The sequence below is a fragment of the Pseudopodoces humilis genome, chromosome 5 (genome assembly GCF_049639895.1).
Source record: "Pseudopodoces humilis isolate 2021_Gansu_Grassland_sample_001 chromosome 5, ASM4963989v1, whole genome shotgun sequence".
Taxonomy (NCBI): Eukaryota; Metazoa; Chordata; class Aves; order Passeriformes; family Paridae; genus Pseudopodoces; species Pseudopodoces humilis.
Window position 1 is genome coordinate 49,482,724 of NC_142204.1, and position 25,528 is coordinate 49,508,251.

Consider the following 25,528-nt stretch of genomic DNA (forward strand, 5'->3'; position numbering starts at 1 on the left):
AGCTAATCTCAGTTGTCACTTTTGTAGGAAATGATCCAACAAAGTTTACAAGCCAGAACTGCTTTGGTGCAGTTGCAGGAGCATCACAGACAGCAGTGAGCTGTCTGTTCTCCTGTGCAATTACTGCAATTTTCTGTGGTTTTCACAGCAAACAGGCCTGACTTCCTCATTTAAGATACAAGATTTTAAATCTCATTTGGTAGGACACTGAATTGAAATGTTAGCCATTTTGAAAAAAGGTGAACCAACTGCTGACCAAAATGACTTTTCTTGTTTCTCTCTACAGGAAGTCACCAAATCTGTGCAACCCCTTTTGCTGGGGAGAATAATAGCTTCCTATGATCCGGACAACTCTGATGAAAGATCCATAGCCTACTACTTGGGCATTGGCTTGTGCCTTCTCTTTTTTGTGAGAACACTGCTTATACACCCTGCTGTATTTGGTCTTCATCATATTGGAATGCAAATGAGGATAGCTATGTTTAGCTTGATTTATAAGAAGGTAATTGTTTCACACTCAAAGCCAAGCCTCTGTCTGTAGCCTATGTAACTTTTAAGCTAGTTTGTTGAAAGATTGATAGTTTTGTTAAGGTACACAAAGTACATGTAAGAATAATGTGGCTAACAGTTTCTGACAGCCCTCAATTTCCCAGCCCAAAGAATGAAATACCTGTCTAGAGCTGGTTTGACTGAAATCAGCCTCTGTGAGATCAGTCTTGCTGCATATGTGGTGAGATGCCTTAATTGTTTTACCACTGCACTCCTGTTAAAAATGTGCACTGCATAATAACATGCTGGTGGCCAAAGAATATCTTCAAAAGAGAATTAGAGGTGAAGATTTAAACAATAAATGTAACATTGAAGGGATTGTGTTTGAATGATACTAATGACACCACTATAGCAGGAAGAGTCAACAGATACTGACCCATCACATGTTCAAAAATACTAAGATTTAAAAAGTCACTCTGTTTTACCAATACCCAAAGAAGGAAATTTAAACAAACATGTTAGTTATTCTAGGATAAAGCTCACTGTGAAAGGATCTTTCAAAAATATCTGTCAAGAGAGGCAACAGTAGGAGGATGCACAGCAGTGCACAGCATGCATGCTTAATTAAAACTTGCATTTGCATATATATCTATATCCATAAAATATTCAACAGAAAGAAAGGACTAAGTCAATACATCAATATTTTTAAAGCAAATTAATGGCTATATTGAATTCAAGTGACTTAAATAATAAGTTTAATGAGACTTTCTTTATAGCATAAACAGATAAGTGGATTATTACTTATACTACTGCACCATTGCTTATCATTTTAATCTTTATTTATTGTGTTTTATGGAGATAACTAAGATGATAATTTTTCTATGGTTTTGTTTTCTTTTACAGATCTTAAAACTGTCAAGCAGAGTTCTAGATAAAATAAGCACTGGACAATTGGTCAGTCTTCTTTCCAACAATCTGAACAAATTTGATGAGGTGCGTCATCAGTTGTTTAATTCACTTGGTGATCCATCAAATACAAATGTCAAGTTGTTCATGACAGATATTAAGGAAGGAAGGAAGGAGGATAAATGAAGAACTGCACTGAGTGCTCATTGTAGACTAAATATTCATTACCTTGAGAAAATGTGTTGGCACATAGTCATAGAAATGCTCATTCTGATACTTATGACATTCTTTATCTCCTATGCTAAATAGAAGAGGAAACTTAAAAAGCACATCATAAAAACATGTTTGCTCTTCAGTCCAGTGAGAACTTGCCAGGAAGTCTCTGGGTTAAACAGTTGGTTTCACAGAAGTCAGAACTTGCTGGCTCAATCCTTCCATCCTACTTCCTGATAACTGTATCTTTTTACTTAGGTGATCCAGTCCATTTCTGTCATTGAACAAGCAATGAAATTTAGCCTCCTCTTCCTATTATTACCCATCCCACTAAAAAGGGATTGTTGATATAAGACTGTGTTAGGAAGACTTAGGCATCCATCTTAGAAAATCTTAGAGAGCCTTCTGTAAAACCTCTCTTTTCCTAGAGACTACAATAGATCCCTGCTAATGCCTTTAGGACCTGGAAACTCTATGAACTTCTGTTCTTCATGTGTGTTCAATTGGTCCTTTGGTAGTATAAGATGTGCTTCCCATGGAAGACACAAGATCAGAGAGACTGTAGAGATATGGCTGGAACTGCAGGGTGTATTTAGTTTAAGCACTGTATGACTATATAATGTCAGCAGGTGCTGCATGGCTAAGACAAGAGGTCTGTCACTGCCACAGTGTAGCTGCAGTAACACAGACCCCTCTGCATCTGATCATGGGATTCACTCCCAGATCTCCTGAGTGAGAACTGCATTAAACTAGAGTTCATACTACAGTCATCTCTTCACCAAAGTAATATCTGCCTTCTAGATCAGATTAAAACACTCTCATAAGATTCTAACATATATTTTTCTCATTTTACAGTGATTGAAAAATCCAGCATTGATATGAAATTCAGTTTACTTTTACTTTTACAAAGCTGTGACTTTTCCTCAGATTGAACTTTGCCTTAGAAAAATCAAAGTTTAGGTGCAGAATGTATATGTATTGCTGCACTGTCATCATAATTAACACCCAGAAGAGCTATGTGCTCAGGATCCCAAGTCCTCCTTTAGAAACTCGTTTTTCTACTGGAAATATTTGTACCATTCTTCACTATATTTTTCAAAGTGTCACTTTAATGACTGTTTCCTTTTCATGTGGCTTTTAGAGCACATCTCTAACTTTTATTATTTTTTTCTCCTGTGGCCTCCCATAGGGTCTTGCTCTGGCTCATTTTGTATGGATTGCACCATTACAAGTGGCACTCCTGATGGGATTGCTCTGGGATATGTTAGAAGCTTCTGCATTTTCTGGACTTGCTTTTCTAATAGTCGTGGTCTTATTCCAAGCCTGGCTGGGACAAATGATGATGAAATACAGGTGATAAGAATGTTTTAAAGCATTTCAATGTATTTTCCTGAAACATATTGGTTTTAAGCAGCTTATACCACTTGATTAAGGAACTCTGGTTATGACATTACATAGGATGAGTCCAAAGAGTGTTTTCTGTGTAGGGAAAGTTACAGATGAAATTTCACTTATTTAGCAGCAGGTGTCTAAACTTAAAAAATTGAAAAGTCTCACATAGAGTAAATACTGATAAAATTAGATTTAGCACTAAATCTAGAATTTTTAGAATTAAAACTTGTTAGTTACTTGATTCATTCTTTTTAGAATTTGTATTTTCTCCTTTTAGAACAATTGTTTGATTTCTAATAATTTCTTCTTTTACATTCTTCAGAATAATTCTGTTAAAGTAAATATTTTAAGCAGAGGCATATATGGAAGCTGTTTTCATAAGATATAATGGGATACAAGCTAACTATACATGATGAAAAAGATGAAGATTGACCTACTGCCTTTTTACTTTGTAGGAATAAGAGAGCAGGAAAGATCAATGAGAGACTTGTCATCACCTCAGAAATAATTGAAAATATACAGTCAGTTAAAGCTTATTGTTGGGAAGATGCAATGGAAAAAATGATTGAAAACATCCGTGAGTAAGTGTGCTCATTTGTTACACAAATTTTTTTATGTGCTCAGAAAAAAAAAAATTAGGTGGCTATGAACATAATCTGTGGACACGTTAGTTAAGAAGTAAAGCAACAACTATTAATCCTCAATAAACTAACCATGCATTCCCACACTGCAGCTTGGGGTTTTTTTCCCAATTTTTTTTTTTCAAGTTTACTATGGAGGTGAGATTTTTTTTTATTATTATTATTTCTTTATGCACTTCCTCATTTGTTATAATGATGTTTCAGTGGTTCGTTTGCTCAAGTAAAACAATTGTGGGATCTGTGTTTGTTTCTGGCCAACCCTGTCCTCATCTTAAAAAGCCCTTTTGTGATGGTTACTTAAGGCTTAACAGACGTCCTTATTCTGTGGTGAAGGAAACAATATGAATCTGTGCAGCCATTTTCTGAGAAAGGCAATAAAGCCTGTTATAAAATTTGCATCCAGTCTGTGAAAGGAGTAAAGTAGCACAGATTCATGTATTTGTCCTGCACATTTGCATTAACATTTATTGTCTGTAGATGGCCTTGTAGAATGCTTATCTCCTCAATTAATGTAAGGATTGAACTGTAACTACCAGACCTGAAGGAGAAAGGAGGTAAAAGTTAGCTGAGACCTGTGAGAAGGAAGTCTTTGTTACCGGCAAGGAGCTCTGGGGAAAGGGAGGAGAAGTGACATATTGATTGATGGCTGACGCTGCATTAAAGCTCTCCCATGTGTCCTTTGTGATTGTGTAGTCCTTTACAGAGAAATAAAATTCTGTACCAGGTGTGTGATTGGGAAAATAAAAGAAATATAAGTGTCATATTATCATGTAAATAACAGACATAAAATTATGTTGTTCCACAAACATCTTCTTGTTCAGCTGCTTTCTGAAAGACAATCCAGGGAAAGTGAAGTGTTCTTTACCATTAGAATTTGTAATTATTTACTATAAGCAATCAGAGAAAGTCAGTCTGAATCCAGGTCACGAGTGCTAGCTCAAGGATGGAACTGGTTTAGGATTCTTCTGATGTCACTAGTCACATGTATTGCTTTTAGGAAATTTGAGAGCACATCATGCTAGCAAATCCTCTAGAAATTAATTAAATAAATTGTAGTCCACAAACTAGTTGCAGAAACCTGGAATTTGGACTGTTTCTTTATTATCTATATTTTCTATAATAATTTATAGCAAATTTTGTAATGCTGCAGTTAATTTTTATTGTATGATGCATGGATTTTTAAAAGACAAGAATGCTAGCAATATTACAAGATCAGATTACTTCTCCTATGAAGAAAGGCTGAAATAATTGGAATTATTTAGCCTGGAGAAGAGAAGGCACTGGGCAAACCTTACTGTGGCCCTTCAGTACCTGAAGGGACTATACAAGGAATTAGTAGAGGGATGTTTTGCAAGGTACATAGTGATAGGACAAAGGGGAATGGCTTTGAACTGAAGGAGGATAGATTTACATTAGATATTAGGAAGCAGTTCTTCCCTGTGAGAGTGCTGAGGTGCTGGCAGAGGTTGCCCAGAGAAGCCGTGGATGCCCCATCCCTAGAAGTGTTCAAGGTCAGGCTAGATGGGGCTTGGAGCAGCCTGGTCTAGTGGAAGGTGTCCCTGCTTATGGCTGGAACATTGGATCTGGATGATCTTTAAGGTCCCTTCCAACCCAAACCATCCTGTAATTCTGTGATTCTTCTGTATTCTTTTGATGTCATCCAGCAGGTCACTCAGTGATTACATCACCAGAGCAAGTCAACTCAGGAATATCAGAGTTTCAATTGAATTTGGCTTGCAGAATCAGCTCTGCAGTACCTCCCAGTCATTTGGCTTGTGAAGCTGCTAGGAAACAAGACCTTGTGCTTGAAGCCATGTCTGTGTCTTAGCCAGTGTGTTATAACTGAAGCTGTCAGTGATTTCATTCTCCCTCTTTGGAGTAGGGCAGTGTTTTTCAGCACTGGGTGTCTTTCTGATAGCTTCTAGCCAGACATTTATGTGGGACTGGATGCGCACTAAGTCCCAAAATCTTTGTTATCCCAATTTGGTGCTGCCACTCACAGTTTCATACAAGCTCTGGAGGGATTTACAAGGTCCTTTCTTCCAGGCAGTAGCTCTATCATTCTGGTAACTTGTATATCTACCTACTTTATTCAGGCTCCTCTTGTGGAATGTAGACTTAACAAGGAATGCTATACACCTTTCCAAAATGGGTTGAACTCAGATTTTCTGTCAGGGAGTTTTAAGATCTCTTTGGCTGGCAGAAGTTGGTAAGATGCTGGGTGCATGTACAAGTCTCATGCATGTGTGATGGGAGCTGAAAAGGTGTTTCACACAGCAGCAGTGTGGATGGACTTGGGATGCAGACACTGGGTCAGTATGAGAAGACACATAAAGGTTGTGGTGCTCAGCCTTGCAACATGAGGTATTGCCGTCAGCAATGTGACTGCACAGTATTCCAGTGGTCATAGCACTTACCCAGTGAATGGGCATCTTGGGGTCTAGCACCATTCCTAGCCCCAGATAATTGCTTTTGCAGGAGAGCAACTGTTCTGTCACTGCAGCAGAAGTGCTTCTGTCCAGGCAAAACTGAGCTGCAGTGCACCTGGGAGATGTGAAATGAACAGGAACAAAATGAGAGCAGTCAATAGAAATCTTCAGCACTGAGAGTTAGAGCTATCAACTCAGAAAATTATTTATATCCCCTGGATTATTCATCCTTTTATTTAATAGCTTGCTGTAAGATGCTTGGACCTTGTGGAAACAGCTAGGAGTAAATTACTGATTGCATTCCTGACTGCACAGGAGTCAGTAAGCTTCTCTGTAGACTGCACCTCTATGGAGAAAGGAGGGTGGAGAGCAGACTCCTGTTTCCACCTCTTCAAAGGGGTGGAAGGTGAAGTGACACCTTAATTCATGGGTGAAGCCATTAGTAGGTTGCCATGCCAAAGAAGATGACCTTATAATCATATTGTCTATTTTAAGTTATTTTTATGGTAATACATAGCAAATCTAGCATTTCAAAGTATCTTTTTTCTAGAGGAGTTATGCATCTAAATGAATATGTGATGATGTTTCTTGGAGTACATCACCTACCACAGTGTTAGACGATTGAGGTTGAGGTGCCAGGAATTGTAGAGGCTTGTGGCTTATTCAGCATGCAAATCATGACAGATTATTGTTGCTTTGTCTGACATCTGTGAACACTGATGTCAAAATTTGACTCTAATGATTTTTTAGGCCTAGAAATAGTTTGGAGTCTTACTTTTTAGCTGCAATTCTAGAAAATAAGGAGGATGAGTGAGCCTCTGAGTTGTTATGCCAACAGTTCCATCCAAAATATTTCTAAGTTGTAAACTGTGAAATCCTACACTAATTATTTGTATCTGGCTTTGTTTTTGTTTTTTTTAACAGAACTGAACTAAAACTTACCCGAAAAGCTGCTTATGTGAGATATTTCAACAGCTCAGCCTTCTTCTTCTCAGGCTTTTTTGTGGTGTTCTTAGCTGTGCTTCCGTATGCTGTGATTAAAGGAATTACTCTCCGAAAAATATTTACCACCATTTCCTTCTGCATTGTTCTTCGAATGACAGTGACCAGGCAGTTTCCCGGCTCTGTACAGACCTGGTATGACTCTATTGGAGCAATAAACAAAATACAGGTAGGGTACATAGACTAAAATCTTCCCAAGTACGTAAGCTAATTCTTTATATCGTGTTATCTTGTCAGCTGATCAGCAAAAGCACACAGCATTTAAGCTGACTTTTTGAATATATGTTGCTTTGACTAAACACCATGAAGTGTCATTATAAATCTTGATATTGTTCCCCAGGCAGCATAACCACATGAGCCTCATGCTACCTGCTTGCTGCTTTTTTTTTTTTATTTTTTATTTGAAACAGTGACATTTAGTTAGTTATTCTCACTGCAGAACAAGAAAATTCATAAAATCATGACTTGTCATGCTTAAGAGATGTTTTCCCTTCAGAAAAGGAAGTTCAAAATTATAAAATGTGTTTTATATAGCATGGCTTCCGGGAGCTGCAGTCACAGATCTTTTGTTTTTCTAGATATTACTGGCAACAACAGCAGGAGACTGTGCATTTTATGCAAATGTGCATCCCATTCATTATGAGTAGCAAACATAATTAAGGTACCAGTCAAATAATTATTACCCACCTTACCTACTGAGATCAATTGCTCATGTACCAGCATGACAGTCTTATCTGCAGAGTAAAATCAGGGTGGATTCTCATTAACTCTGCCTTTTTTATCTGCTGTTCTGAAATTACTCCCTAGGAAGAGAATTCTTACACAATTTTGGGGTGAAATCTTAGACCTTTCCCATTGTATATTTATAGATGTGGGTTTTTTTGTAGAACATAGATTTTATTATTTTTGGTGTGATAAAAATAACTAATACAGAACCTAAAGATCTTAATCAGATGTCTGAACCTCAGTCTAGAATAAGAAGTGGGTGTAGGATTTTTATGATTTTCAACTGGGCAGGAAATTCAAGAAATCTAGCCATAAACCTTTCGATTTGACATTCAGAAGGCTGCCTTGTTTGGCCTCACTATAGGTTTTCCTTGTGCTCTCAGATTCCCTAGGCATTAGTGGAAATATCCTATCTCTCCTGTTTCCTGGAAGAATGTGTCCAATGCCCTGGACACAGTCACAGAACTGGCAAGCCCATTTGTCACAACATTGCCCTCACTTCACTGAAAGCTTGTGTTTGGAGATACTAGCAAATGGGTGCTCCAGAATCCATAAATAATCATCTCTTTGTGGCAGGTTCAGTATAGTCCCCGTAGACAGACAGGACAGAATCCCAGAACACAAAAGCCCTTTACTAGTCTTAAGAAACATAAATAAGAATAATAAACCACTCATACATCTCTCTGATTTAATTTCCACATCAGTTTAGAGTGTTGACTGGGCCAGGCAAATCCCCTGGATTATTGTATTTTCACATGTTTTTTAGACCATGATATTTCATAATCAGTGTGCTCTCTCTGACTATCACTGCTCCAGGAACTCCAATGGATGACCCCTTTGTTATGAAAGCACAGTTATAATTTCCCCCTTCTTTTTTCTTTTTCCATAAACCATGTGTGTCTTGCCTTCCAGTTTTTCAGTTCCTGCTCTTAATTGTTATGCCAAGAGAACTCTTCTTGTTCTACTTGGGAAATCTGCAAGTGTACTGTTGAGAACTGATTTCCCCATGAGTCTGCTTTGTTTTTCCATTTTATTTCCCATGTAGATCTATTTGCTTCCACAAAATTTAAAAAAGTAGAATTTTGAGGAGACAATACCTACTATATCAATATAGACTATATATCGATACTACTATATCGATATCCACTTTATAGATATAGACTATATAACCTCAATGAAACAATGGAATAGAGGCTGTCTTTCCTACATTAGCACAGGCTTACTCTTATTTCCCAGTGCTATCCTAGAAGGCAACATGAGCACCAGATTGCTGACTTGTGTCACTGAAATTACACTGCATCAGTGCTGCACATGCCAGGATCATTATCTGCCTTTTACTTTTGTTGGTAGAGAGATCATTCCAGCTTTTTAAAACTCTTGCAGTTTTGGAAAAGGGAGATACCAGCATGTAGCTGCTTTGTTCCACTGTTTACCAGAGCACAACCTTCTACATCTTACTCCAAAAGTAAAGCTTTATTTGAAAAGGGTTAAACTCAGAGAGGTGATCTTGCCAGATACAAGTCTTGAAAGCAAAGCAAGTGCCAAGCCTTGATATTCTTTCTAAATCAGAACTTTATGGCTATGTTTTCAGTAGCAATGAAAGAATTGGTAGTTTTAAAAACATTTCCTTCTGCATCTAAGAATGTTGTATAATTTCTATTTATGCCTCTTGCTGAAAGCACTGTAATGCAAAATGCCACCAGAAGTATTAGTGCTCTGTGTAGGCAAATATGGACTTCTTTGTGCAATATGACCTTGTCCCTTACTGTTTCATCTGCTTTCATGGTGTTTCTAGGATTTCTTGCTGAAAAAAGAATATAAAGCTCTGGAGTATAATCTAACAACCACTGGGGTTGAGCTGGACAAAGTAACAGCTTTTTGGGATGAGGTTGGTACTTTTACCCAAATTATATTAAAACATAGAGTCTGTCTTTTTTTTTCATTATTTTTTTTTAATATTTGCCATGATGCTCTAAAAAGAGCAGCCTACACTCTTTCATTTTAACTAGCTTCAGCTCTCAGCAGGTAAGGAATACTTAGCAAGTAATTAATGCACGATATCAGATTATCCACAGTCAAGGAACCTTGGAAGAACCCTTTTAATAAGTGTTAAGGCCTGTAATAAGTAATTTTTACTGACTTAGGCCTGCCTGAAAACAGGATCAGGCTATGGCATATATAAACATTGGAAAAAAGTTCTATAATAACCAAATCTTTTTTTGTGTCCACAAATTTTGGCACAAGTCCAATACATACATTTAAAAAAAGTATATTTAAGAATATAATGAGTATTTTATTGATAGGCAAAGTAACATGATAAATATATGTTCATGTATTTTCATAAATCCATAGCATGATGCACATATCTGCATATGCATGTTTTATTTATATTTTATGTATATCAAATATATATATCCATGTATGTTGCAGGGAATTGGAGAGCTGTTTGTAAAAGCAAACCAGGAAAACAACAACAGCAAAGCTCCTAGCACTGACAACAATCTCTTCTTCAGTAATTTTCCCCTTCATGCCTCTCCTGTTCTTCAGGATATAAATTTCAAGATTGAGAAGGGGCAGCTATTAGCTGTTTCTGGATCTACTGGAGCAGGCAAGGTATTTATGTTTTTGCTCATTCAACAAGAGTCCTAATAACTATAATGAATAATACTGTGTTGTTACCTCTATTGTTACCTGTATATTTACTGTATTCTTGCTATCCTATGTTTGTTGCAGAAATGATGGCTGCAGGAAAAAGTATGGGTAATCTGCAAGTTTCATTAAAATATTTACTTTATATTTTATACTGTGGCAAATAGGAGTTAGATTTTGATGAATTTTTTTGTAGTTGAAGGTTACAGAATTATAAGGAAATCACCATTTAATGACAAAATATTTTCCCATTGGAAGTAAAAGGAAATTTTACAGGAGTAATGCAGACTGAAGCCTAAAATTAAGGCTCATGGTGAGAATCTCCCTGCCTTTAAAAGAAATTAAGAATATAGAATAGATATTCTGATGGCTCAGTGTGCTAGAAAGCATTTATTTTCCCTGCCTTACTAACATTTCAAGGAAAAAAATGAACACAAGATGGTTGGTAACCTGACAAGGCTGACAGGAATGTAGCCAGGTGCCCTGGACATGTGGTGTACCTGATCACTCAGCTCTGCTTCCTATAGTGCCTCACTTGGGCGTCCTGAAACCCCACGTGAAAGCCTGGGGAGATGCTGCTGAAACTGGTGGTTTCCTGTGAAAAGTTGTGGTTTAGATTATTCATCATTTTACTACCCCAAAATATTATCAATGCACTTAGTTTGCAGATGACACATCCAATTAACATCGTTAATATGAGTTGAACTGTGATACTGTTATTCACTTTGAACAGCAAGTAATTAGATGAGTCTTGATGAGCCTTTCATCTTTACTGGATTTTTCGAGGAGATGTGAAAATTAAAACAAATGTTCATTATGCTTCTCCTGTTTAATAAATTATAGGTGAAAATATTATGATTTCTTTTACTTGCATGGGGTAAAATCTTTGGTCTGTTGGAGTCAATGACAAAGGACCCATCAATTTCAGTATGATCAAGGCTTCTTATTCTTCACTAATGATCCTCACAAGAGAGAGCAAGGGACTCAGAACATGAGATTGTCCTCAAGATGATGTGTTAAGGTGCATTTTACTGTGATACTTTTGAATTAACAGAGTAGTTTATCTATTGCTATTGCTAATGCTGGTAATTGTACTATAGAAGTGTGAACTAGAAAATTCTGAAGGATATATGTATATCTCCTTTATTCTGCTACATAGGAAATTGAGGAAAATTCAGATTACACTGAACAGTCTATGTGAGTATATACATGCAAAAAAATTTGCTCTTTCCAAGGCAATAAAAATAAAAGCCTTATAATATTAACTCAAGAAGTTAATATCATAAAATTAAAAAAATAAGGTTTTCCTCCCACCCACCACCCCCCAAAAATATTTGCCTTCCTTTACACCTTCTAAATGTAAGGGTTCCTTCATGGTGCTTGAGACTGTTACTGTATGTTCCAGGAATTGTCAGGCCCATGAAACAGACTGCACAATTTTATCTGTATTAACTATTTAATCTACAACAGGTATGAAGAGCTGAAATCAGCTCTTTAATATTGCTTCAGTATTAGATAGGGTTTGCTTTGGTCTTGTTTTGTTTTTTAATTTGTGTTATATGGCACAAGATGCAGTGGTTTAACATCCAGTGTACAAAACATACCGAGCAGCTGTCCTTTGCAAGATTGGGAGCTTCTTACTCAGCATTTTGGAAACGTCAGATTCTGGTACAAAGGAAGGAATCTCATGAGACATTGTATAACTTGCAAAAGGATCCTGGGCTTGACAGCATGGAACTGTGACTTAGACAGATTTTTTAGGTCTTTGGCTGTTACGTCCCAACTTTGTTGACTGTTTATTAGTGATAAGAACACCACTGCAATGCCTCTGTAACATATTTTTCCGTGTATTTCTTAATTCTGTTCTTTGATCTAGCAGCCAATCATGTGTGACAAGGTTACTACAAGGTACTGATTAACTTTGAAATTATAACATGTCAGTACTGAAATTGCAATCAATTCTTTTATGAAGGGAAATAGTAAATACACTTAGGTCATGCATTCACGTAAATGAGTTAAGAGTTACAGAGGAAAATTCAGATCATACTGAGCAATTGTATATACTTACACAAAGAAATTGCATTTTTCAAGGCAATACAGATAAAAGTTATTAAATGAGCTAAGAGTTATGGAGGAGAATTCAGATCATAATGAGCAATTGTATATATTTACACAGAGAAAATGAATTTTTCAAGGCAATACAGATAAAATAGTTATAAGCACTAACAAAATTATAAACATGAATTATGTTGTACAAAGAACAAACAAAACAGTCACTGATAATATGAAAAATCAAATAGAATTCTCTATAAATACTAGTACCTTATGTCTGTGTGTTTCACAGATTGATTTTTACCTTGTAAAATTGTTGATAGCTTCATTAAAATGACATACTTTTGCAGTAGCATGCCTTTTTTACAAGATATCTTACACGATCATTTACTAAATTAAGTTTCTCTTATATTAGAGGCCTTTCAGAATCACACATATGAAAATGTCCACTAATTGCAGTTTGCACTAAGTCAGTACTTACAGGGATACTCTTGACAAGACAAATATGTAATTTAAGTGACTTAACAGAGTGACTCCCACTTTGTTCAACATTTCTTTTTGTTGTACAGATCTCTGATATATTAATCAAGTGTTAATGTTTTTTCAGACTTCTCTTCTGATGTTGATAATGGGAGAATTGGAGCCTTCACAGGGTAAAGTTAAACACAGTGGAAGGATATCCTTTTCACCTCAAGTTTCCTGGATCATGCCTGGAACAATAAAAGAAAACATAATTTTTGGTGTATCCTATGATGAATACCGGTACAAGAGTGTCATCAAAGCCTGCCAGCTAGAAGAGGTTAGTCATCTAGGACTTTTAACACCTGTGACCCAACCCAAGTGAAAACCCCCAAAGAAAAGGTATGGGAATGGGGCTTAAAGCAAGTGAGAAATTTCTGAGATTTAAGGAACTCAGTCTGACATCCCAATCTTGTTGACAGCTGCTTGGGAGATACACTGACATTGACTATTCTGGTAGTTTACACAACATAAGCTAAGTAAGCAGGCACAGATATTATATGATGTCTGCCTTCTCAGCCTTCCTTGCTAGTTAAAAACCTGAGTAAACATACTGGTGTTGAAGAAATTATATATAAATATATTATTCCAAAATTTTTTTGTCATATTTCTTCCACATAAAGAAGCTTTTCTTTACAGTTTTGGAAATTAACCTGTTTTTCTCCTTTCTTTTGCGCTTAAAAAATGGCTCCAGGGATAACCTTAATTTTGTGCCAGAAATCTGAATTATTTAGCAAAAACATCTTGACTAAATCTGGGATTTCTTCTGTGTATAGTCTAAAGCTTCTTGCACTGGAAATAATTGCAGGATCGATCTTTATGTGACATGTAGCCCAAAAAGTACAATCACACTGAAATGTCCTTGTATGTGTTTGATATTGTCAGAGGGTAGTGTAGGGAAATACATTTTACACATGGCAAGGTACAAAAGGAGCCAGCATTTGAGACCTTTGCGAAATTTTCTATGCCTTAAGATTTTGTCTGTAATATACAAATAAAATCACTATTTAGCTGTACTGAATAGGATTTTTCTTTTGGCCACATTGAGAAACATATTTTTCTTTAGCACCAGTCAAGCAAGAAACCATGGCCAGCCTGTTTAAAAATAAGATAAGGTTACTACCACGGATTATCTCAGAGCAGGGTGTAGTTAAGCAATAAAGTAATATTTCCCTATATGTTTCTGGCCATATCAGCCTATGTTTGGATTTTTAATTTGGTTTGCTGGAAATCTCTTTGGAAGCTCCTGAAGACAGGAGAATGAACAACTTCTGTGTCAGGCTTTCTGTGGAGTTGTCCTTAACCCCGGTTATGAAAGTTATAGTTAACGCCAAAGCCCCAAGAAACAACTGGCTTCAGCAGTTCACAGCTGCCCTCACTCAAGGAGGCTTCTCAAGCCAGGCCCCTCCTAGAGCAGCAGGTGATTACTGATGGCTCAGTGTCTCACACTGTCTGGTGGGACAGCTTGGTGTCTCAGTGGTCGTGGGATGGCTCGGTGTCTCAGCAGGCTGCAGCTCCTTTGTTCTCCAAGCAGGCTCAATCAAGCCAGCTTTGATCTGTGTTGCTGCAGCTCTGTGCAGAATTATATGCTTCACCTCCTAGCAGGGCTTATTATTTGAGATCAGGTTTGATACTTATACTTTTTTTTCCTCCTGGACTGAATAAATTGGGCTGCCTGAAGAGAAGGCAGAATAGTCTGGACAGAAGCCAAACACATTACCTTATTTCCATTATTATGCTTTCTTGTCTTGTTAGCTTTCATGTATTAGTTACCAAACAAGAGTCAGTACAGCAGATTGAGTGACAGATTTCAAATATTAATTCCCTGCTTATTCCCCAGTGTGACCTTTTAGGGGTTTATTATATTAGTACTTTGCACTGCAGTTTTTGTGTGTGTGTGTTTGTTCTCGTTCTTCAGAAAGGAGAAAAAAGAGGAGTTTTGCCTGAGTTCACTCTGCCCCCTTCTCTGCAACATTCCTAGGTAGTGATATATTCCACCTGAAAACAGGCCTGCTGAGTCTAAATCTTATGTAGAGCCCTCAAACCAAGGATTGGTGAAACAAGAGGGTTTATTTCCTTATTGCGCATACACTCCAAGTCAGTTAATATAGAGCTCTTAACATTGGCTAAGTCAGATTTATTTCCAAACTCCATACTCACCAAAATGCTTTTGGAATACAAATACATCTTCTTTGACCCAGTGGGCAAGTAGATGTGTTAGTAGGATAAAAAGTAATATACCTGTGAAGTGCCCCTTTTACTTTGCCATTTCCACCATCAACCTATAGAGGTAGCAAACTGAAGATCTAGCCCAACTCATAAATTTGATGTCTTTCCCCCTTCTTCTTTATTAGTACCAATAAAATACTGCAGGTCATTCTATGTGGGTCACATCCTACCATTTATGTGGGCTTGAGACTTCCAGACCACAATGAGTAGCCTGTTCTTGTCTGGAGCAAAACAGGATGCTGAAACCAGGTGATGTCACAAGGTACTCTCCACTTCCTTTTAGGTCTATAGAGATATAGAAATGATATTACAGAAGTGTAACTTAAATAATTTGGGGTGCATGAGAATTTTCACAAAAGTCAGTGCTACTTTCTCCTGACTGACTTTTTTGATTTGGTATATAGTTAATTTACTAAGGAGGTATCACTTAGAGCCTCTAAAGAGTTGCTAAGTACACAAAGTAAATTTATCTCTATGAAAAATGGAAAGTGCAAGTAAATATTTCCCAGAGCTTTCCATATTTTTAGGTGTTCAAGAATGGAATTTTCCCTGTATATGAAATCAGATCTTTATTCAGAAGTTGGAATGTGTCTTGTGTTAGATTCTGTAAAGTTGTAGAGAATGGCAAATCTGATTATGTTAGTCATTACCTAAACAACAGATTTGCCATGGTAGGTTTTTCTCGAATGGAAGAATTTTTTTATGTTGTTCAAAAATATATTCTCACAGCTTTGCATTTTGTTCTATGTGTGCATGGAACCATCAAAAGGAAGGTTAAAAAGATGATTTCTTCTACAGGTAATTCTGATTAATCACAAAAAAATAATACTGAAAAGCAGTGAAACTATGAGCAACAAAACAATTTTCTTTTATTTCCTTTATGAGCTTACATAAGTTTAGAGGAATTCAGAGCACTAAAATGGGACATTTTTTAGTCCAAGTAGTTCAGGTAGCTACATTTGTACTTCCTTAACTCTCATAAGAGATTTCTCTCTTCAGTTTCTTAATCTTGTTGCCTTGATATAATTCACCTGCCCTCCAGTTGTGCCATTATACCTGTTCAAGATGAACTGTGAAACAGATGAAGATTAAAAAGAAAATTGTTGTGATATATTGGAGATCTGCATGCCTCATAAATGCTATGCCAAGATAGTTTGACGAAGTGTGTTTGTGTAGGGCACAACGCACTAGGATGTCAGTCTGTGCCTGAGGTTACAAGCTTAATTAGTTTGTACCTGTCTCTCAAGTATCCTTTTCTCTCCTGCATGGTGTGGTTCTTGTCTGACCCAATGGCCTGACATGGTGTGTGACTGTTGGGCAGCCAGACACAGGCAATGGTCCTGCAGTAGATACTGTTTTGTGAGTCTGCCTGTGGGAAGCACGTGTTTCAGTGGTGCTCCTTGGAGTGTAGTACCACTTGATGATGCATGTGACAGCAGTAGAGTGTCACAGGTTTCATTCATGGTCCCTGGTCCTCACAGCTCTTCTCTGTAGCATTCTCTGGAACTTGGGGAGAGCAAAGGCAAGGGACACCACAGAGCAACCCAGTCTGAGTGTACAAGATCTGAGTTGCTGAAACGATCCATAATGAAAGACAGTCGTGTGTTGAACTTGATTACAATTACATTTTTTTTATTATATTTTTCCTTTGAGAGTAAGTAGGGCATCAGAGGAGTTAAAGTCATGTTTTACAATGTTCTTATTACTGCAGTTTATAAATGGGAAGAGGTTAGGAGAAAAGCAGTAAAAGGTGAAAGAACAAAAAAGAGTGCTTTAGAGTTGAGATAAAGAGACAGTTGTAATTGAGGTTTTTATTAGTGTTCTTGATACCCAAAAGAAACAGCCTCACTGGCAAACATTCTTTCTGAAAGCCTGGCACCCACTGAGTATGACTGCAGTGAGATGCAAGGTGTGTGTAGACATTGCCTATGTTTTTGTGTGATGCTGAACTCAAGGGAATACCAATACATTTAAATTACATTACACATTCTGCAAAACATCGCAGTAAAAAGTTTTCAAGACACGTAGGAAAAGTGTTACCTGTTCCTTCTCCGCTACCCTCTTGCTCTCTTTTCCTTTTCTTGAGAAAGTGATTATTTTAACAAGCAAGAAAGCAGGATGAATGCTTTATTTAATATGACCTCGTAAATTAAGGTCCCAGTAAGCAAATAAGAAAGTGAATGTTTTAACCTCCTAGGTTAAACCATTCCAGCACAGATTAGTAGTCGTTACCATTTGTCCTTTACTGAAATGAATTGTTTCAAAAAGAGTACTTTTGAGTTTGCAGTATTACCTCAAATCTATTACCTTTGAAGTCTTATATTGGCATACTTTAATAGAGAGAAGACAAGATGTAGTTGGTATGGATTCTGAGCATGTTTTCTAAAGGCAGTCCCCATAGGCAAGTTTAAAGGTACTCAAAAAGTAAGATGAGTTGGTGCTGCCACAGCAGCACTTTTGACAAAGTGGTTTACCCTTTTAATCAAGTACCTTTAATCACATTTATAATAAAAAATTGTAGCAAGAGCATCTGAACTTTTGTCTAACACATCAAGTTAAGGACCGAGTGTATTGTAAAAGCCACTGAGATATGTGAACTTCCCAAGTTTGTATGTCTGTGGAAACTTGCCACTAAATCTGAAGTAATTCTACAAGTGTGACTTTCCTAAGGATTATATTAATTGGAGGTTGTATTAATGTAATGGCAGGGATAACATGAATATAAATGGAAGTTTGTAGGACTTAATTTGTAGGTGGTATGTGTGTTTCCAAAATCCTTTTTACTCATGTTATAAAATAGGGGAAAGGAATGTGACTTGATTTTCAGATATTTAGATTGAAAAATCAGTATTAATAGCTTGCTATATGCAGGGTATGGGATTTTTGTTTGATTTTACCACTTGATAAGTTAAACAGGTAAAACCTCTAGACAGCTGAAACAGGATTTTTCATGTTTAAATGCTGTTAACATTGAACAAACTCATCCTAAGAGAAGGCATTCCTCCAGTCAAGACTACAGAAGCAGGCCTGGTATACTTATTCATGTTTAAAAATAAACAAGCATTATATCACATTTGATTTGGTTCAATAGTTCATGAGTTTTGAAGCCATACTTCCATAACTTCCAGTTTTACCATTTTGTTATGTAAGTGATATTTTTCCACCTAGTTAATTCATTTGATCCTTTAATAGTTACCTAAGAGTCCATAAACACATAATGACAAATTACCTTTGAGAGATTACCACTCTCTAAGTAAACACATGTTCCGATTTGAAAGACACGAGCTGCTCATGAATGTAATGTTTAACATGACATGCAAGTAGAGGAGGTGTTTCCACGGGAAACTGAGTTATATAATAGTACTAAAGAAGTCTGTGGCCAGATTCTGTAGGGTTTTGAGGTGGGTTTACTGGGAGTGCAGGAGATTAACTTTCATCTAATAACTAGATTATGGAGAGATTAACTATAGAAAGAGACAGTCAATAGGCCAAGCCCAGGTTTGTGTTACTGTGTGTTCAATGTCTCCTTGCAAAGGATGGTATCCACCCTGGGGGGAGAAGTTCACTGCAGTGTCAAGAATGCTCCAAAACAGAAAGACATCTTTGCATCCCATGTACTGCTCCAGCTCCTTTATCTGTGCTGATTTTGAGTTGGTTTTTGTTTGGTTGATTTGGGTTTGGTTTGAGTTGGGGGTTTTTCTGGGGATTGTTTTGTTTGGTTTTTTTTGTCACATGACTAAATCATCAGGTGTTGTGAAGTTCTTATGTCAGTGAGTGAAATACTTTGTCATGATTTTGAGCCTTGTTTTCACAAGGGAAATGGACAGATTACAAAGTGTGTGGAAGAGAGGAGCAATAAAGGGTTCAAGTGTGAACAGAGTGCTTTGTGGTATGTAATTCTCTGCAAGAGGGTATTAAATGGTAGCTTGGTTATCTAATCATGTATATGGTGTAAATTATGTGAGAACAAGTGACTTAACCTGTCTTCACAGCTGAGGAGAGCCAATGGCATGTCAAGGTGAAATTTATCACATCCTAATATAAGCAGTTGAAAGAGTATAAATGCCTTTTCAGACCAAAAGGCCACATAATATGTTGCAGATTTACAGAATGTCCTGAGTTGGAAGGGACCCACAATGATTATCAAGTCCAACTCTTAAGCCCATCTGGGGACGGAACCCACAGTCTTGGTGTGGGTCTTGGCACCACATCGAACCTCCCAGTACCACCGTTGCACCTCAGACATCTGGGTCGCAAATCTGGCTACCTTTATGTTTTTCCCACCCTACACTGGTGTGATCCACTGGCCTAGACAGAGTCCTCTAACTGAAATTCTTATCTATGGCCCAAAATCATTGGCAGATCAGCTGTGGAGCTTCAGACAGTGAGTTTTCTGGGTGAACTGGAAGTTAAGAGGCCAGCACAGGTTTGTAGCAGGGGAAATCTCTATTAGAGAAAAACTCCCAAATGCACTGTCTTCAAGAAGTTTATCAGTGATCACATAAATATGTATAGAAGCTCCTCCCCCTGCAGTGTTCCCTGTTGATGTAATTTAGTTAAAAAACTGTTTCAGTCAAGGCAGCTCTCCCTACCCCTTTCCCTGTCTTAGGTACAGGGCTCTGGATTGGTTACCTTGGATGTTGTCCTATCTTCTGTGTCTTTTCTGGAATCCTATTTAATTCTCTTACCCTGCATTTAACCTACCCACATGCAGTGCACTGGCTACTTCACGTTTCAAAGATGTGTTCCACAGAAATATTTTGCCATAGAGAAAGCAAGTTTTGCCAGCATTCATGTGAGTTTTGGGTGAGCCTGACACTGTTCAAGGTCACAAACTTGCAAAAACAAAGCTTATGCTTTTGAATCATGAATCCTTTATAAATGGTTCAGCTAAAATCTAACAAAAGCCTTGGCTTACAGAATCACAGGGAGAGAGAGGAGAGCTACCAAAATAAAATAAAATAAAAAAGAAATCTTATTTGAAATAGTTAAAAGAAAACTGTTTTCCTGGCTTAATTCCTAGCAAAATGAGGATTTAAATATGTTCAGGCTGGTTACCTAAAAGCCAAGATACAAGAAATAATTGGAAATTCTTCATCTTTTAAAAATTCATAGAAGTATTCTGTAGTGGGTATGAGTCTGAAATACAAGTCTTGATTTCAAAACTTTAAGAATTCAAAAGATGATGATGATGATGAAAAAGGGAATACTTCAGTAGCAATGAAATTAGGGGGATCTTCTGGGAACTGTGAAAATAAGCATAGGGAATGTTAATGGCAGTGAAGAAAAGGCAGGGGATAGAGATGAGTGTAGAGGTGTCTATAATAAAAACAGGAGGTAAATAGAGAACTGAAATAGAATGAAGATGAAATGCAGAGAGTCAAGACTGCTGCTCTGTTCCATCAGTTTCATGGCTGTTTTGTCTTATGACGGAAGGCAGAAGAGACACTATCAAACTCCACAAAATTAAGGACAAATTTGAAGGAAGAAAAGGAAGTCACATAAATAAAATACTTAGGTTCTATCTTTAGGATTGCTCGAGTAGTTTGAGTAACCTTGGACATATTAAGCAAATCTTGATTGTTAGAGACTATTTTCTGTCATGCTTATTATCTTCATTGTTGCTAATGATTTATCAAATGACTATGATAACAATTAATCTCTACAGAAAAGACTTGGAGTGTGAAGTCCATTTTGAGGTTTCCTTCTTTAATAACAAGATCATATTTCCTGTTTACCCTGAAGATATCCTGGCTGTATTCTTCCTTACCAAGCCCAAAGGTATTACAAGGGCCATCCCTTTGCTCCTGAGGTAGATGGATATGGCATTTTCACTGCAAAAAATGCAAATAGCCATCAAAAAGGGTGGCTTCTCCTTGAGTGTGCAACTTGGGATTTTTTAGCACTTCATATTAGAAGCATCCACAAAAATAATGAATATCTGTGGTAGCTGTAGGGGTTTTCATTTATGAATACTTACCAACTGATTTCTCAATTTAAGCATTTAGCAATAGATTTGTTAAAGAAAATCCAGTGGCTACTTCATACTTCATTAATATGCCGAGTCTTGTGCCGTTCAGCATCATTACATTGGGTTTGTTCCTGGCTTGATTTCACTTCCTGCATAAAATGACAGCAAGGATGTATTTGGACCAGCCCTATGTACTTTTTTACAATAGGTCATGCGTGTTCCAGCAAATAGCATTGTGTGTCTATTGGACTTCATTACTTTGTTTATGCCTTTGAAAGAAATTACTAAACATTTTTTAATTATTATAATTACAGCCTGAAAAGTTCTTTGTCTGTTGCATGCCATATATTATCTTGAGGTGAAGGGTAGAGGAGAGCAGAAGGGGAACTCATTAAAAGTCTGATTAAAATTCCATGTTGACACACCTGCAAAGAAATATATCTGATGAAATCCCTCAACCTTTAAAGCAATGGGAACCCTGGAATGAATTTCACTACAGCTGGGATTTTACCCTGTTTGCAGGAGAAGAAATTCTGGGCCCGGTTCTTCACTTGGGTCTTTTGGGAAGGAGTGGAATTAGGAAACAGTGAGGGCACCAGCACCATTACAGGCTGCAGTACTGGTAGAAATGGGAAACAGCTTAAATCAGCTTAGAGATCTATGTACTAAATCATGCAAACCCCTTATGTCAATGCCAAAGTTACAGATGAGTAACATGACTCCTGCATACATCATGAGACCACAAGTGATCTGACCAGGTTGTCTCAAAGAAATGCTAAAAAACGTTTTATGCCAGAATTTCTTGTGTTCTCTCTAAATTCTTCATGACTTACGGGAAGGTGGTTTTGTCATAGTCAGAAAATTTTTCTTTAAAACTGCTGCTGGCACTGGTTTTCACATTCCTCTTTCTGCAAATACTTGAGCTGTTATGTTAATACCAGCGATTTGCTTGTCCATTTAAGAAAAGGAAATAACTAGTTAATGTGAGAATAATTTAAAAGTCACCTGCAATAGATTTTCCATAAATAAGAGCATCTTGATTTTAAGGTCAGAATCCTCTAAGTCAGGAAGTAAATACTATTATCAAATTAGAGAGTTGTGAGAATCTCCCATTTCCTGATAGGCCGGGCAGTCAATTTCTTGCTCTTGAGCGGCTGGACCCTTCATCTGTCACTGTTCCAAGTCTGAACAGCATTGTTCACTCATTGTTCCTGAGGTCAGGGCAATTTGCAGGAGAGGAAGAAGGAAACATTTTTTGGAAAGTTATTTATTTATTTATTTATTTATTTATTCTCCAAAGCCTCAGAGGCCTGGAATGCCAACAGGCTGCCCAACATAGAGTGCTCAACCATCAAAATCACAGCAGGGACCATCAAAATTGGATTGCATATGGCTTTGTATGAAATATGGCCTTACAGAGAGCAGCTCAACATAGAATCCTAAATTGCCCTAAAAGTGCCTCATGTGTCTTTCTGTCTGGAAGCCAGAGGATTTCTGTGGGTGCTGCAGAGAGCATGCAGACAGCTGAGCTCCTGCCCACCTCTTGGCTGCCTGCAGGACGAGACCCCAGAACAGGATACCCCTTCCAGAGCATGGCCTAAAGATCACTCTCAGAAGCTCAGCTTCTGACAGATAATGCATGCCACTTTTTTTTTTTTCTCACAGAAGCTGCACTAAAAAGGAAAATATATGTGGTGCATGAGAGCACTGGAGCTGATTGTGTCTGGTACTGGATGCCCCAGTGAGCTTCCTTGGCTGTGGGGGATCCCTGCCTTGGGTGAGGGAAGCTGTGCACAGGAACTATGGTGCTGCTGAGCAGTGAGCACAGGCACGGGCTCCTGGCACAGTCAGGGATTCCCACTCACTGCATGGCAAACTGCCCTGAAATTGTATCCCCTGGAAGCCTGGGTGCCATGAGGCACGGGAAGCTCATCCAGCCTGTGTTTCTGCTGAAACTATATCCACAACAGTGATAGTGGTGTCGCTGTATTGGCTTACAGATGTAGGTCAGGCTTGAAGGCAGAATTAATATTTTTTGTTAGAGCAACTCTAAAAGTGGGAAAACTAGACAGCCTTCAGGCACACAAGCCATTCTCTTTGTCTTCACTTCCATGACTTTCTGTGGTTTACATGGATCATCAATTTCAGTACTAAGTACTCTTCTCAATAAAATTTCTGGCTACCCTTGCCAGTGGGACACAAGAGTGTCCTTTTCTCCTTTCTGTGTCTTATATGAAATGAAATGGTATTTTCTGCTTTTATCCCCAGCTAAAGATTTGTTTTTAACATAGTCATGAGTTCTAAATAATTTACAGCCCAAGCAGTAGAACTTGGTTCCCAAACCTTTGGCAAACCATGAGCGTTCCTGGCTGGGAATGCTTGTCAAGCCTTTCTTAATGAACCTGCCTGAAGTATATATTTCTCTGGGTTTTGAAGAGCTCAGAAACAGAGTTTGCTTCTTGCTTTCCCTAACTTCAGCAGCAAGTGCATTTATCATTACACTTGAGCAGTTAATGTCTTGGACTGACATTGTGTGAAGATACATTTCTTGCTTTTTGGAGATTAACTATTCAGACAAATATTTGTCCTTAAGATCTTGTAGCTCATGATGGCTTTCGGCAATAGAATGATATCACCATTTCTGATTACATAAACAAATGAAATAAATAAATCTCTATGGAACTTTTTTTTTTACAACTGCTATCCAACCTGTCTGTAGACAATTGTACGCTATGCTTTCATCAAGTCTGTAGCTTGAGTTTCTTGGATATTGAAAATACTGATTCTTAAAAAAAATATTAACAGGATATTTCCAAGTTCCCAGACAAAGATTATACACTGCTGGGTGAAGGTGGAATCATTCTGAGTGGAGGTCAACGAGCACGAATCTCACTGGCAAGGTGAGTATTTTGCTCTTCAAGTAGTGTGCTGTTTCACCTATATGGAATGTATTATGACTAAGCATTTAAATACATGTGGACTATGTCCTGCTAAACAAATATCCTCCAGGTATATCAGAAACTTGATTTTACTATCAGAAATATGAGTTCCGCTGTGCAATTTTTTTAATGATACACCTGCATATTAATTTAATGAATTTTAAAAGTTTGATGTCAGACAAATTCTATGGCTTAGCATAAGATGAATCTTTCCCTCCTTGATGCAAGACATCTTTGGAAGTTCAGACCTTTAGGTGTAGCTTTTTATGTGCTGAAGAAACCCATAGAAAGATACAAATAAATATTCCAGGATCTTTCCCTGCTATGGCTTTTCTTCAAAGTGGTTTATATATTGATCAATGGCATACTGTCTGTCTGCAGATCAATGGGAAAAAAAAAAAAAGAAAAAGAAAGCAGCCATGTTCCAATGCATTTTGCACGAACACTTTGGGTTTCTCTCTGTCATAAGAAAAAGAAAAGTAGAAAGCAGTGACTAGTCAGTATGTATGAATAACTGCCTTGTCTGTTTGACCTTCCAATGTTAGCAAGTAATTCTGAAGGTCTAGAGAACAGTAACATAGGTGTTTGTCTTATAAATTAGCTATGTGTTTCAGGAGAATCACTTAGCTATTGTCAGAAATCCAGTAATGACAGCTCTGATGTGTAAATGGCCCCATTTATTTCTGTGCCAAGTGCAAACTGTGTTGATTCCCATGCCCAGAAACATTATGTGGAAGCAAAATCACATTTTAGTGATCTGCACTGGTGTCCCATGAAAGATGCATATGTCTCTGTGAGGCTAAAAGATGGGATCATTAAAATAGAGAATCTTTCAGTATGGGTTTGTTTGTGAGACTGAAGAGGCATATGGATGGTTTTGGTTTATGCAGTAAGAGGAAAGTGGAGGGGAAGATCAGGCAAAGCTTTCAAAGCATGTAACCCCAAAACTACAAAACCCACTTAGATTTTCATTTAAAATGCAACATTTACACCGACTATTTCCTAGATGCTATGGATAATCATGCCTGTCACTTTTTGGATGGTCATAGTTCGTTTCCTGGAGGGTCACAGAACTTATGTCTTTATTGACACCTGTAGAATAGTAATTTTTAAAACAATTGCATGTCATAAAGACAGTGACTGTCTTAGATTTTGTCCAGGCTCCAGTCCAAGCTCAGTGTGCTACAAGGTGTGCAGGTATTGAGGTGTGGGTCACAGATGAAGCTCTGAAAAGTTAGAGGTGTAAATTTAGAATTGCAGCCCTGGGTTGTACCTAGGCTAATAAACTGGTGATAAACTGACATTATATTCTTGGACTGGCTGCATAAACTTAGCTAGTGTAGTGTATGCAAGGTCAAGTAAAATGAGAAT

General features: G+C 37.5%; 1 protein-coding gene across 1 annotated transcript in view; it reads left to right on the plus strand.

Moving 5' to 3' along the window:
* The window catches only part of CFTR (CF transmembrane conductance regulator), an 86,494-nt gene that overhangs the window by 20,397 nt on the left and 40,569 nt on the right, over positions 1-25,528 (plus strand). The window contains exons 4-12 of the mRNA XM_005519242.3: positions 287-502; positions 1,393-1,482; positions 2,798-2,961; positions 3,456-3,581; positions 6,995-7,241; positions 9,594-9,686; positions 10,229-10,411; positions 13,107-13,298; positions 24,024-24,118. Coding sequence (XP_005519299.1) covers positions 287-502; positions 1,393-1,482; positions 2,798-2,961; positions 3,456-3,581; positions 6,995-7,241; positions 9,594-9,686; positions 10,229-10,411; positions 13,107-13,298; positions 24,024-24,118 — 1,406 coding nt within the window. The remainder of the gene's footprint in view (positions 1-286; positions 503-1,392; positions 1,483-2,797; positions 2,962-3,455; positions 3,582-6,994; positions 7,242-9,593; positions 9,687-10,228; positions 10,412-13,106; positions 13,299-24,023; positions 24,119-25,528) is intronic.